Source organism: Penicillium diatomitis (genome assembly GCF_028827545.1).
Source record: "Penicillium diatomitis strain IBT 30728 chromosome Unknown utg000015l_segment0_segment0, whole genome shotgun sequence".
NCBI lineage: Eukaryota > Fungi > Ascomycota > Eurotiomycetes > Eurotiales > Aspergillaceae > Penicillium > Penicillium diatomitis.
The window spans coordinates 1,280,465-1,294,498 of NW_026623187.1; the positions used below are offsets into that span (position 1 = coordinate 1,280,465).

The window sequence follows — 14,034 nt, forward strand, 5'->3', positions numbered from 1 at the left end:
CTGTGAGCTCAATGCTATGATGCACACCAGACTCGGATGTGTAGAAAATCAGGCTCCAAAGCATGAAGTAGAGTACATATAGACTCTCTGCACTACGAAATGCCATACCATCTACTACAGAGTACAGAGTACAGGCTACAAATACAGACAGACCACAAGACGGGCCCTAATACCCCAGAAACCCAGCGCCCAGACGTCACCAACACCCCCATTCGGCCCAGCGTTCCCGAGTCCCGACGCAACCCAACCTTTTGACGAGAGAGTCTCGACACTTCAAACCCCCGGATCGGATCGCTGCACGGGCACGAGGAAGCACGCCAAAAAGGGAAAGGAAAAAGAAAATCAAGAACACAACCTTCCATTTCCTCCCTTCCCCCGGATTGTCACTCCCTCCATGACTCTCTCCTGCATCGGCACCGCGCAACAATGACACACTCTCCAGCTCACGCCCTCCGCCAAAGCATCCGACGCAATTGCACCCAATCCACGCTCGTCAGCCACAGCAGACCCTCATTCCCGCTGCAGCTCCGCCCGAGTCGGTTTCCTCGAGGCCAACCGGTTCGCCCCTCCTTGTTTTCCCCCTCCGCCCGTGCACCACGTCGACTTTACCTCCAACATCGCGGACCTACGCTACCAAGACCACCACCGCCACGACATCTGACACGTGCTGTCCGTCAATGACCGGCAAAATGACCGAGGACATGAAACGCAATATTGCGACCATCTTTGAGAATAACAAGAAATGGGTCTCGGCGAAGAAGGAGGGTGATGGGGCCTTCTTTGACAAGTTGGCTGCTGGGCAGACCCCGGATTATTTGTATGTTGGGAACTCGACTCCATGGATGGGAGTCTCCAAGAGGCGGGGCATGAACTTGCTGGAGTATGCCTGCTGAATTGGGTTGCTAATATGTGCTCTCTCTCCAACGGTTCAGGTACATCGGCTGCAGTGACAGCCGCGTCCCCGCCAACGAGATCATGGGGCTCGAGGCCGGCGAAGTCTTTGTCCATCGCAACATCGCCAACTTGGTCCCCAACATCGACCTCAACGTCATGTCCGTCGTCAACTACGCTGTGCGCCACCTGGGCGTCAAACACATCATCGTCTGCGGCCACTACAACTGCGGCGGAGTCAAAGCCGCGCTGACCCCGACCGACCTGGGCCTCTTGAATCCGTGGCTGCGCAACATCCGCGACGTCTACCGGCTGCACGAGAAGGAGCTGGATGCGATCCAGGACGAGACCAAGCGGTATAATCGGCTGGTGGAGTTGAATGTGGTCGAGTCGTGTCGCAATGTGATCAAGACGGCGGCGGTCCAGCAGAGTTATCGCCAGAAGCAGTATCCCATTGTGCATGGATGGGTCTTTGATTTGCAGGATGGGCTGTTGCGGGACTTGCACATTGACTTTGAGGAGATGTTGAAGGATGTCATGAAGATCTATCATCTGTCGGACAATGAGATGCACTCGGAGACGTCGGGTGGGGCGTGAAAGGGAGATCCAGAGAGTTGAATGTAATACGAGTGTGCTGATGATGTTGAGAAGAATGAATCGTTTTGTCCGAGCATTTTCCGTGAGCATGGTATAGTGTTGATGTATCTCTTGATCGGAAAAGAGATCATTGGTATAGGGGACGTGAAGAAGAAGAAGAAGAAGAAGAAGAAGAAGAAGAAGAAGAAGAAGAAGAAGAAGAAGAAGAAGAAGAAGAAGAAGAAGAAGAAGAAGAAGAAGAAGAAGAAGAAGAAGACCATCATCTTCCACTCTCCTCAAACATCCTCCCAACAACCCTCATTCAGTGCAACCGCCCTCCCACTCAAAGGATCATACACAATTCCATGTAAACTCAACTCACCCCGTCTCGTCGCCTCCTCCACCTCGGCCATACCGCGCAACGAGCGTAATTGATCCAAGATATTCAACTCCACAAACACATCATCCCGCTGCTGCATCGGCAACAGATCAATATGATGACGATGTTTCGCGTGGAGAGAGTCCAGTTTGCTGCGACCTCAATAACATTAGTATCTCGTTGCCTGAACCCTTCCTATCCTTCTCATAGCATTGTCTCGATATGATGTTCAGGGTAGCTAAAGTTTATAGTTCCAACACGTCGAGTACACGGTATACGCACCTTGACCACAGGCCCGGTAGTCCCTCCCTCGATGACGCCCTCACAATCCCACACCCGTAATGTCCACACACCACGATATGCTTCACTCGCAACTCGCACACCGCGTGGCGAATGGAGATCTCACTCGACAGATCTCCCGGAATGATCATATTGCCTAGATTGCGGTGCTCCAGCATCTCTTCTGGGAGGAAGTTGAGGGTCGTGGTCTCGGTGCAGTCGCTGTCGGAGCACCCGATCCAGAGGATCTGTTTGGAGAGGTGGTCGGGGCGAGGGATGAAGTTGGTGCGGAGGGTGTGGGTTGAGTCGCTTGGTGGGTTGGTGGGTTGGTGAGATTGATTTTCAGAGGGGTGAGAGGACGTAGGAGGAGGTGAGGATGGGGGAGTGTCGGTGTACATCCGGATGGGCATTTTGAGGGTGTAGTAGCAGAGGGCTGAGCTGCCTGAGATGCGAGCACGGGGAATGGGAATGCGAAGGCGGCTTTGATTGAAGAGGTGGCGGGAGAAGACCATGTGTCTCGCGAGAAAAGAGAGCAGCAAGAGAAGGCCTGGTGAGAAATACGAGGGTAAAGAGAAGAGAAGAGAAGAGATCTACCTTAGGGGCGTGAAGGGTCAGGTAGCATTAGTAGGACTAGGATGAGGTAGTACGATCCGACGTTAAGATTCGAGTCAAAGCCGCTAGCATCATCAAACAATAGTAGCCACTAGCCAGTTGCATGGCATAGCACTGACCCAAGGATCCATCAAGACAATTCAATTGTTTCGGAATACGGCAACGTCGGCCAAATTCCGGAACACCTGAATATGAAGACGGCCAATCCATCTGGCTCAAGCATCATAACCCGATCCGCCAAATCTATCGGAGGACCAAATGTAATCGGCATGGACATATATGCTCGATTAAGACATTGTTCCTGACCGCGGAGGTGGAATCGGTGCCATCTCATCCTCTCGCATCGCCGCCAGGAACGGAGATCGAACTGAAAGTGGAACTGGAGATGTAATTGAAGAGTAGTTCCAAGACTTCAGTTGGTAAGTGACTGTTGGCGATGATGTATCGACCGAGAAATCCCCGCGGATCCAAGTGGGAGCCAATGAATGTTGGGGGTCGGATCCGATGCCCAGCGGGAGCTTCCGGTTGATCTTCACGACCTCGTGGGTGGCTCAAGGCACGTGGATGTACAATAGCCGTTTAAGAGATACGCTTCCGAACGATGGATGAATGAGGTTGGGACGATTTGGAGAAGGAAACGCCGTCCTGTTGTTCCACGTGATGTTGACTAAAGAGGAGATGAAGCGTAGGACTGCCGAAAGGTGGTTCTCCTGGCCTCACCATGATCCACTGGTATTGCTCTGCTATGAGGAGCAGAGGGTATGGACGGGCTGTGGCTCCTCACGACGAAGACAGCTATCTGACTACTACAATGAAGCACTAATTGCCCTGGTCTGGTTATACCCAGAGAAGATATTATGGACGTATTGGAAGATCACTGTCACATCACGCATGTCTGAAGACAGGCGTCTGGGCGTCACTAAAGGTGACCTCGGACCAGCCTGCCGGGCTGTCGAGACAAGGTCCATTGTGCGTTGTCAGCAACACCAAAGTAAGTATGTTCATACACAAGTCAAGACCACCCAAAGCTGCGTCGAAGTGTATCGACCCGATCTAACAACGTCACAAAGCCCTTCGGCCGAAGGAAAGTGGGGAGGCGTGGGGGCAGGCATGGAGATGGGAACCTCAACTTTGATGGGTACGACACGTGATCATATGCCCAGTTTGCACAGTTTGTCACCACCAACAACGCGGCCGAGGCGCGTGTCCCAGTCTGGGCGCAAGTCCCCTCGAAGCATGGCTCCCTACAGAGGACTGATGCCCGATAACCATTCATTGCGCTCTTGCCACTGACCAAGTGTCACAATGTCGCCTGCTCTGACGCCTCAAGGTGATGAGATGCCCCTTCACCTGCACGCGGAGCTGCTTCCGAACATTCGTCAAGTCACGCTGTATGTATCGCTCCCACAACTGTCGACACTGCAAAGTAATCGGCCTCAGGTTCAGCTGTCCGAATCATGCAAATCGGTCACAGTCTCATTGTCGCCGCCATTTGAGCATGTCACAGAGACACTCAAGCTACCTGCACGTGTCTCCGGCGCCGTGGGGCAAAACTTGAATCTTAGTCCATCAACGCCTTCCGCTCCACGGAAGCCTGCAGATTCTGGATTTGAATACTCGCTTCGGATGGCTATTGACCCCCGAGATGAGCCATTCATCTCCGCTCCAGAGACAGTTTCTGATGACCACTTCCCCTGGACGGCGGCGGACATGTCGCCTCGCACGCGTATCCGCTGTCGGGGGTGCAAGACCCGGTTCCTAAAGGATGTAGGCGCAACGCAGTCCGTCCAAGCTGAGCCTTCTCTGCCCCAATCTGGATGGATCTGGAAGGATCTTCCGAGTGGGAATTGGGCAGAAATGATGGACTTTTGGCACTGCCATAAGCCTGATCCTCACGAACATGATTCTAAACCTGAAGCCGACGCGGCTCTCAAACTCGAGGGTGAGACTGCGCAAGTGAAAGGGTTTGGAGCCGATAGCCGGGTTGAAGCAATCCCTGGGACTGTGCTCATTGATGTACCTTCTTTCCTGCTCTGCGAATCTGATTGCATCAACTTGAAAAAGGTAAGCTCTTCCTCAAACGTCAGACGCCGTAGGAATACATCTCCCGTGAAAACCCACCCGCACCTCACATCCAAGACTCGAAGGCCTATCCGCCCCCTCCCTTCACGTGGGCAACCAGAAGGAGACCATTTCATCACCATGTTGTGGCCGCCGATACTATTGCCCTAGATCAACAAACTCGCATCTCTGTCCACTGGTCAGGGTGGTAAGTGGATTGATCCGTGTCGCAGAGCCACCGATGGCATTTATCCTCTCTTTGCCAGATGGATTTAGCCTTGGATCAATGGCTCTCGCATGGCGATTCAACTGCTGCCCTGAGCTGTGGCTTTTTAAAGAGGTGCCCTCTGTAAGTTTCAATAACAGTTTTGGCTCCGTGAGCCTTCTCCCGAGCAGTGGAACTGTTACGATGTAAGGAGGAACATGCCATGATCTGTCTAGAGCATGACTTGAGTGGGCTTGGTCACTACAAACATGAAATGAAACTTCTTCTCCTTTTTCGATCCTTCCACTCTCCATTTACCTAATTGCTTCTCCTGTTTCCGTATACTGGTGCCCTGCGAATACTGATCTTGTTGCCCGCTTTGCAGACCTCAGAAGATGTTCCTGAGACATCCACCTCAGCCAAATATTTTGCAAGAAGCTTGCAGTGTGCCAAATGCAACGCGTTCGTCGGCATAGAGGATCCACCAGCAAGAGGCTGGCGGTTACTAAAAACCAACGTGTCTCTCAATGCCAACCCCGAGGGTTCCCCAGAAGACGAGACTGCTTGGCAAAGCCATCCTGTTCAACAAATCGTTGCTGCACAGCTACTCGAGCTCATCGAAAGAGAAAGTGCTCGCCGGTTCGTGGTTCATTACGGTCACAAGGACGGGCTTTTGGTATGTTTCCCAGAATACCGCCAGTCGTTCCCGCACGGTTTCTAACACGGTATCCTTAGCTTTGGGTCTTCAATCCGAACCTGCGGTACTCCAGTTCTGGCTCTGGTCACGTTGTTAGCGCTCAGAATGCCATGAAGGTGCTCCACCAGTCAATACCGAATGTCGATGAGTTGCTGACGCCGGAAATTGGGAACCCCTCGCCTCTATCCGTGGAAGAGCTGGAGTTGCCGGCAGCGGTATACAGAGCCTTGGAAGAGGCTCTTGACAAAAGCAATAAGATGCTCCCGTCAACGGCGCGATGCTTCAATGAATGGAAGGTTGGATTGCTTCATCGCTACAGCAGGATCTGTACCAGATGAGCGGCGGCTGGGATCCGCGCTGAATTTGACTGTCACGACACAATGATCGCACCGCTGCGAGTACTGCAGCTTCACATTGTGCAAAGAGGAATTGGCAGAACCAAGGACGGGATTCCGAATTTTTATTCGAGAAGGTGCCATGTCCATCGCGTGGCTATGCTATTGTCTCGGGTTGTACGGATTGCTGTCTTCCCTGCAGACGAACAGCACACCTCTTCCATGATACCAGCTCATTTCCAGCTGACCTACTCTTCAAAGAGTGTCTCATATGGTGGCTCAGCCCGTGGAGTCAGTCGCGCAACATGGCGACGCTGACCATCCTCCCAGTGGTAAACTGCAGAGGGGCAGGCGACACGGTTCTGGCGCAGTCAGCCTCTTGCTTTTTAGCGTCCCACTTGGTTTGGTGAACTGACTTCCCAAGCGACCGGTGTTCCGTACTTGCATTTGATGCGAGCCTGGACATCTTGTGAAAGAGCAATGTGATCGTGCAGGAACTTTAAGAAATGGTCTGATTCCTCCTTTTTATACCCGACAATGAACCGGGTGACTACACCGGTCATTAGCCAGAACTTGTGTTTTCCGTGATAAGATGCCAATCCATGACTTACATTGCGGGTTCACAAAGAGCGCCTTCTCCCCAGTGACGGGGTGGGTCCTCACAACTGCTCTGAAGTGACTGGGTTCCGATCTCAGAAGCCCATTTCGGCGCATGAAGGGGTTCCATCGCTGGGATACAGAATTCGAGTGAACAGAAGAAGAGAAGGCAGTCGTGAAAAAAGGAAGTCATCACTACAATCCTCGAGCAGGTTAAATCTATCACGTCGTGATGATTCAATCGCCGATTGCGAACCTTCCAAATTGATTGACGTATGTATACTTTCGCATGCGTGACAGTTTTGGCCCTCCAAATCGACCGAGGCATTGTCGTAAATCCCCGGTCTGATTGGCATGGTCGCGCTGCCTTTTGGATGCCTCAAGGACTACAATATATACACACTTCCTCCGGCTACATCATCTTGCAACTGAAGTCTTTAGGATTGGATACTTTCCAGACAAATCTACCGACGATGCCTGCGTCGATTCTCTTCATCATCAATTCGGTGCCGTAGACCTGGGCCTCGGGAGCGCTTCAATCAGGAATCTCGGGAACAAGCGGTATGGCTTGCTTGGTTATTATTGACCGAGACATGATCAAACACTGACATTCATGTGAACAGGGTGCATTTCCGTAGCATTCCATGGTACCTACTACGTTGTTGCTCAGAGCGATCGTCCATGCATAGATTGATTTGGAAGTTCATCTCGGGAATACTACTAGGATCAAAACTGGACTCTTCCAATCTGCCTCTCCCGAAAACACCCTCAAAGCCTCAAATACCACATTAGTCTCAAGGAGGCGAAACATTCCCATATACTCGATGGGAATCTCCCAATATTCCACGCCCACGAGATCTCCCTCAAAAGCTATTCACCTCTACTCGCCAATCACATACTCACATCCCTCCTCCCCAATCCATACCTCGTGAAGTTTCCCAGCCGGAACATCAATCCTCGCCCCAGGTCCAAACGTCTCCTTCTTCACCTCGCCATTGAAATTCTCATCGGGGTACGTGATGGTAAATGTGCCCTGACGGATGAGATGGGTCGTTAGGCCCCGGTGACTGTGAGGCGCGTAGTAGCCCTTACTTTTTATGATTCGAATCAAGTGCGCATGTCAGCATTGACTCGGTTTTTTCATGAGCTCCAGCGCATTCTGTGGATGGAGCACGAATGGCTGTGGCTGATGAAAGGGAAGCGAGACACGCACATACCTCCCATCGGTCCATGTGAATACGTGATGGAAGCCCCAGTCTTTGACGAGCCGTTCGGTCTCGGCGCGTGTGCCGATGGGGTATGTGGCCGGCATGATTGAAAGGGGATTGCACGTGAACTCGTGGATGTATATAGTTTATCCGAGATCAGGAGGGATTGCGAGTATTGATCTCGAGTCAGTCAGAAGACGAAGCAAAGCGGCTGATGAAATAGAGTGATGTCAGCGAGTTATGTTTCCGGGGTCAATGTGGGCCTGGGCCAGCTGGGAAGCGGCTAGCGGCCATGGCTGGGAAATACATTGGAGTTGGGTACTTCCTCGACATCGTGATTGTTTCGCGGTGGAAACTTGACGATTTCTCATTCACATGGGATTTTCCATTAGACGACCTGCTGTCTCCGTAGGACCATGGCTTACTGAAGAGGTCAGAGAGGCTCTCCCACAAACATTCTCGCGTCAAGGATGTCCTCGTAGGCTTGTACTGTGAAAGTCCATCGCCCACGCTCCGTAGGAGGTACCTATCGGCCCCGGTCCCGTTCCCCGTGACCCTTTGTCACGTTGCCAATCTGCACGTATTGAGCGCCTTAGCTTGCAAAAGTACAGCGAGAAAGTACGAACTGGTTGCTTTAATAGAGGACCAGCGAATCAAGACGATGCATATTTGTCTTGATCAGCAGTCATGGAGATATAGAAAAAGCGTCAAGAAGGTGGCGAAAAGTCATTCCCGCCAAACGCCACACCGTCCACTCTAGGTCATTTGCAGCAGCCAAGTACATGAAGCAGACTCGATATTGTACAAGACACAGATCGAGTCTTGCTGGGACAGGAAAGAACTCAAATCACAGAAAGTCCAAATTCCAACAGATTAGGGAATATAGATATGCAAGGAAAATAGATCACATGAACAGGTCAGACAGTCATCCTTCCCCGACGCAGACCGACCTCCAAAGTTTGAGGCGCCCGAGACACACCCAGTCGATCTGATGTACGCATCAATGTGATGACCTCGAAAGACGCAAATGACCCAAGAGAAAACACCGTTCGAGATCGAAAATCCTCCCGACGCCATCGAATATCGCTGGACAGGCGAACAAGTAGTAACATGTGTCGCAAATGAGCGTGAGAATTCCTCTCGTCTTTGCCAGATCTGCTCCAGGGACACAAGGTGGTGTGAATTGTTTGCGGGTTGGGATACCCCCCCAGATGATCGGCTGGGCGATCGATTCTTTACGCGCACGGAGTATGGCAGACATGGCAACTCTTGCCTGGAATAACCCATACTTCTTGACCCTTGGCGTAGCAGTTGGGGCATCGTACACCAGGCATCTAGGTGAGAAGACGTTAGTATTGTGCCCTGCATCGACATTGTGGTACGTGTTGGAGGGGAGAAGCTTACCTTGGTCGAGCGAGAGTTGGCGGAGCTGCCAGAGCGGACAGTTGGAGTCGAGTTGGTCATTGCGTCTTAAGATGTGGGAGGGTGAATTGAACAAAGAATGAAGATCGGCGTGATATTCGAGTCTCGTCTTCAAAGCTGAATCGTTGAAGAAGATCGTGGATAGAAGCGAGTAAGAGTCAAGGTCACAGTGATGCTAGGTAGGTATGTAGTGGTAGAAGAAGAGTATCGTCGTGTTGAAGAGTGGAATGTCAATCTTGTGAGGCTGGAGGGATTGATGCAATGGATTTTCGTACAAAATTCTTCTCTTGTGTCTCTCCCAAGTCAGGACAGACAAGCCTTTTTAAAGACCAGAAATTGGACAGTGCCTGAACAGGCGATCTCCGACCAAAAGCGACCAGCGATGATGGTTCATACCAACAACACCCCGCGATCGCAAACTAGCACGAATAGGAATGGAAAATGTCAGAAAATCCCCTTATCGTATGTAGACTGATTTGACACAGAAGACCTTAATTGCTGAAGTGAAACTCAAACCCCAAAAATAATAAATAAAAATAACAAAATCGAAAAAAAAACTCATCTCTTCTAGGGAGCCCTGACAAGATTTCGGCTTCCAGACTCGATTTCATCCTGGTTCCATGGGAAGATCAAACACTCTCTCATCTTGCTGCCGGTCGCATACACTGATGATTCCTAGCAAGACTTTCCGGTGGTAGTTGATAGTCGACAGACCAATTCCTCTTCAGGATGATCGACTAGTCAGAAGCAAGTGTCCGCAGTGGGTGACAACTCCCAGTTTTGGACAGTTTTTTATGCTTTCGATGGCTGCAACTGGCGCAGGGCGCCTGCAGGGATTTAGGGTCTTTGCATATAGGGCTCTTTCCCCTTAGTATGGCGCCAATGCTTGCACCAGATAGCTAATTCATGATGAGAGTCACCCTTCCCGTGTTTGATTCAAAGAGACTTGGAAGAATGACTTTCTTGGCTGCGAGCGGGCAGAGACATGGCGCTGCAGCTGCAGGATCCCATACTATAGACTTCAAAGAGAATCCTCTTCGCCTATTGACAACCCATTGTTATTGATTGCAGGTAGGATGCTTGGCTGACACTTTCCAAGCTCAACATACACACCTGGTACTTGCATTATCCAAATCAGATAGTCTCCAAACCTAGCAACCACAACTTGTGATTGCTCGTGTCAGTGCAAGTCACAAACGAGGCCTCTGATCCGTCCATCTGCGCCCTCCGCACCCAACTTCTCAAAGTTGACGTATCGTTCCTGCAAGTGGGAGACGAGTGGATCGTCAAGTGGATCGTCTCTCGGTCGGCTTCGGTGCACCTGTTAGTGTCTCTTTTCTCTCGTGTGAGCAGCACTAAAAGAGACCCGAACGTCGCGAGAGCTCAAATGCGCCCCATGATTCGCTCAAGTGGTGACACTAGGTCTTAGTCATGCTGGACGTATCACAGACTCGAGGCTCGAAGGAACTGAAAAGCATGTTTACCGATCGTGATCGTGAACTCTCTCCAATGTTAGCGGCGTTCACCCGACCAATAGTTGGCGATAGAGACTACTACAGACGTTTGGGGTCTGGTTTTCCCGGTCCCAAGGTGGAGATGAAATCACTTTCACCAGAGGCACGATGGTTCGTTTTTCCCATGGCTGAACAATTGGGTCCTTGAGGAGGTGGTCCTCGACTATGATAAGGGCAAGGCACGACATCCGAGTCCAGCCTAAACTGGTGCTATGGAGACGCCGAACAGAACTTTACACATACGATGGTCGGAGGATAAAAGCCCAGCGGGTAGACAGTGGACAGTAGACACTGGACACTGGACAGTAGTAACACAACCTTGCACTAACAGTCTTCATATGGATTGTGGAGGTCCTCCCGTCCGTCTATACCGGATAAGGCCCTGTCCTACCACAAGGTTTTGAATTCATATGGCTCGCTACTTAGCTAGTCACTTTGCCCAGGGCTGCTACGTGTCCGAGTGCGTTGATCAACAATGGACATTCTGCGTCGTCACAAGTGCACGCCGTTGATCGCCCCAATTTTGCGCCACTCGGCCCAGGACAATACTATGCAATATACAAAATATGATGAATATGTGAATATGATACCATTCCAATGCGCCCCGTGTCCATCTGGGCACGTTGCAGTCGATCCTCCCCTGCCTTCTACCAGTCATGCACGCTGGGAAGTGATGCAAGCACTAAAGTCGTCATGATCGGATTCAAGCACCGAAACGAGGACCGTAAGAAATGAAATGCATCCAACTTTTCGAGCCCCAGACCGAGTCTAATTTCTCCAGCGTCCATCATTCGCTATCGCGTGACTCAACGAGAAATGTCGCAGCTTTCAACCTGCTGCAGACTGCTATACATTAATGGACGTACCCGGTGTCCGGAGGCTCCGCTATGATTTCAAATTGCTTGCCGCTAGAGGTTGTGGTCAACTGTGTGAGCTGGCACACTGTAGATGATGTGCATGATGCAGAAGTCCTTTGTAAACGAACTCACTTTTGTAGGTCGCAACCAACCTTTGCTGAAGAAGATCGGGCTGCTCCTCTGGAAGTGCAGAGTGCAGAGGTATACAGATCTCGACATGCAGATTACTGCATAACAATGGACGGCGGATTCCTCGAGCGCGCGTCGAGTACCGATATGTGATCATTGCTCTTGTCCTACCTACTTCGGCAAACCACCTCGAGGTATCTTCATTTTGTCCACTTTCAATGATTCAATTTGATGTTGGCCCACTTGAAGTTAGCACTGAACGTAGGTTCCCGTGACTAATTACAGTAACGTTTGCATGTAGAAGATGGCCCATTTCACATCATCAATCTTCGACTCGAATAACTAGAACAATAGACCTCCCCACTACCAAGTTGCACAAGCCTTTCTCTCGACGTGAAATCCTGCAGAATGTGATCTCAAGCAGAACGGGTTGGTCAGATTTCCTCCCCTGTCATCTGCGAGCTACCGCACGGCTTCCACGACGCAACAGTCATACGCATGATCGCCGTGGACCATCCACTGCGGGAAATGGTTTCAGTACGTCGAAGATTTGAGAAGCCGTTGGTCCCGCCTCAAGGATGATTTCTATAGGCAGAGGAGAACCTGTTTCTCAAATAGTGCCAGTGCCAAGATGCTTTCGCGATATGATTGACTCCTGATCTTGAATGTACCTGGCGGGTACTGGCGAAGGTCCGGTACGGGGTATGTTTGCTTTTTCAAAGAGCCCCTTGCCTGAAGTGGTGGTGGAGATTGTACCTGCTACCTACCTAGCAGTTACATGTTTGTGGGGACGATCGGATTTCTCATTCATCACCAGCCTCGAATGCGTTTGAATTGTTCGTAGTGGGACTGTGTGGTAGTTAAGCATTTAGTTAATATTTATGATGTATCAGTCAACTATAAGGTAGTTACCGAATAGACCAGGCACTCTGAAGAACTTTGACCATGCAGACGGGTAAGGGTCTATTGGTTGCCGGTGCTTTCAGATCTTTTCAAGCTGGCAAGAGCCAAATTGCAAAGAATGAATAATGGAAGCCATTAGCTTGGCGAGGTAATAAACTACCTGATAAATTTATCAAGAAACATAGAATTTCTGCATTACACATCCATATACATACCTGCCCTCTACTGTATAATCTGTCGTTCAGTCTAACATACATGTTATAATTTACTTGGCTGTTGCTAGATACTTGAGTAGCATCAATGTCCGATTTTTGTGCAAGAACGTGCACCGTTAGGTTGTCCTCCAAGCCTTTTTGGATATTTTGAGATTGCATCATGCGTCCCTCAACTCATCGAGGAAAATTGGTTCACCTACGTAGACGATGAGTGGGGCCCAATTCGAGGTATTGTCTTGTCTTAGGTACAATTTGAAGTGGCAGACACCCTCCAGTTTCCATTATAGTGAGTATAGCTAGAGGTTATCAAGTGAAGAACACATGGTGAAGTTATTCCCTTCCACTGATCACTACCTCTTACCCGCCAGCTACAACGTCAAAGCATTATGACTTATTGATTCTATAGATGCAGAGACGACTTTTTGTCTGTCATGGGTATGCGGAGTTCTGCAGAACATCACTTGCCTTGTTCAAAATTTTTGAGAATGACCCGCGATCACCGATACTGTATATCTTGGTTGTTTTGGACGCCTTGTAGATAGACTGTGACGTACCAAGTACTGATGTCCAGTGATGTGAAGTCGTGTTCAGATACCCTCGGCTCATTGAAACCAGGTAGCTTCTATCTGGGGGACTTGTAGCTTCGAAAAGGCCAGTGCCCCCCCCTCCCCATATACACCACAGTTGACCACAGGTACTTTTCAGGATTCATGTCAGAGTGTAATAGGGGGTATAATGACGATAGAATTGTATAGTGTAGGTCTTTTCATAAACGACAACCTTACGAGACCAAATGTTTGTACCTTCCTATTCAAGCTGAGGTGTGTACCTAGGTAGATCTACTTGTACCTACGTTGTTGAAGATGACAATCGATGGAATGCCCGCCAGTTATCGATCCATCATCGATAGACTTGCAGCAGTGACCCTGTGTCTTGCCTGGGTATGCATGCGATACATAGTCTGCGAGGCTGTTTAAAAGCACACGAAGCAGATACAACGCATCAGATCGCTCTTATCGGGGACCGTGTGTTTTGATCGTTGAGTACAGAGCTAGACGCCATCAGAATATGGGTGGCACACTGTACACCGATCACAGCTTTGAAAGCAGTTTATCAGAGAGAAAGCAGGCACAAGCCGCAATCAAACTAAATCC

General features: G+C 50.2%; 6 protein-coding genes across 6 annotated transcripts; 2 read left to right on the forward strand and 4 right to left on the reverse strand.

The window, feature by feature from the left end:
* Positions 1–677: 677 nt before the first annotated feature.
* Positions 678–1,902, forward strand: N7539_009195 (carbonic anhydrase; the record flags this gene model as incomplete). Its single annotated transcript, XM_056938790.1, has 3 exons — positions 678–880; positions 933–1,477; positions 1,586–1,902. 3 exons carry the CDS (start codon positions 678–680, stop codon positions 1,900–1,902), a joined length of 1,065 nt encoding a protein of 354 aa, XP_056786167.1.
* A 189-nt stretch (positions 1,903–2,091) lies between these two features.
* N7539_009196 (uncharacterized protein) lies at positions 2,092–2,637 on the reverse strand (the record flags this gene model as incomplete). Its single annotated transcript, XM_056938791.1, has 1 exon — positions 2,092–2,637. One exon carries the CDS (start codon positions 2,635–2,637, stop codon positions 2,092–2,094), a length of 546 nt encoding a protein of 181 aa, XP_056786168.1.
* Positions 2,638–4,042: 1,405 nt separating this feature from the next.
* Positions 4,043–6,038, forward strand: N7539_009197 (HECT-type E3 ubiquitin transferase; the record flags this gene model as incomplete). The annotated part of the gene is made up of 3 exons (XM_056938792.1): positions 4,043–4,801; positions 5,389–5,679; positions 5,739–6,038. 3 exons carry the CDS (start codon positions 4,043–4,045, stop codon positions 6,036–6,038), a joined length of 1,350 nt encoding a protein of 449 aa, XP_056786169.1.
* Positions 6,039–6,283: 245 nt separating this feature from the next.
* On the reverse strand, positions 6,284–6,749 carry N7539_009198 (uncharacterized protein; the record flags this gene model as incomplete). Its single annotated transcript, XM_056938793.1, has 2 exons — positions 6,284–6,372; positions 6,647–6,749. The coding sequence occupies 2 exons, from the start codon at positions 6,747–6,749 to the stop codon at positions 6,284–6,286; spliced, it is 192 nt and encodes a 63-aa protein (XP_056786170.1).
* A 763-nt stretch (positions 6,750–7,512) lies between these two features.
* N7539_009199 (uncharacterized protein) lies at positions 7,513–7,944 on the reverse strand (the record flags this gene model as incomplete). The annotated part of the gene is made up of 2 exons (XM_056938794.1): positions 7,513–7,723; positions 7,850–7,944. 2 exons carry the CDS (start codon positions 7,942–7,944, stop codon positions 7,513–7,515), a joined length of 306 nt encoding a protein of 101 aa, XP_056786171.1.
* A 1,131-nt stretch (positions 7,945–9,075) lies between these two features.
* Positions 9,076–9,304, reverse strand: N7539_009200 (uncharacterized protein; the record flags this gene model as incomplete). The annotated part of the gene is made up of 2 exons (XM_056938795.1): positions 9,076–9,174; positions 9,245–9,304. 2 exons carry the CDS (start codon positions 9,302–9,304, stop codon positions 9,076–9,078), a joined length of 159 nt encoding a protein of 52 aa, XP_056786172.1.
* Between the last annotated feature and the right edge of the window lie 4,730 nt (positions 9,305–14,034).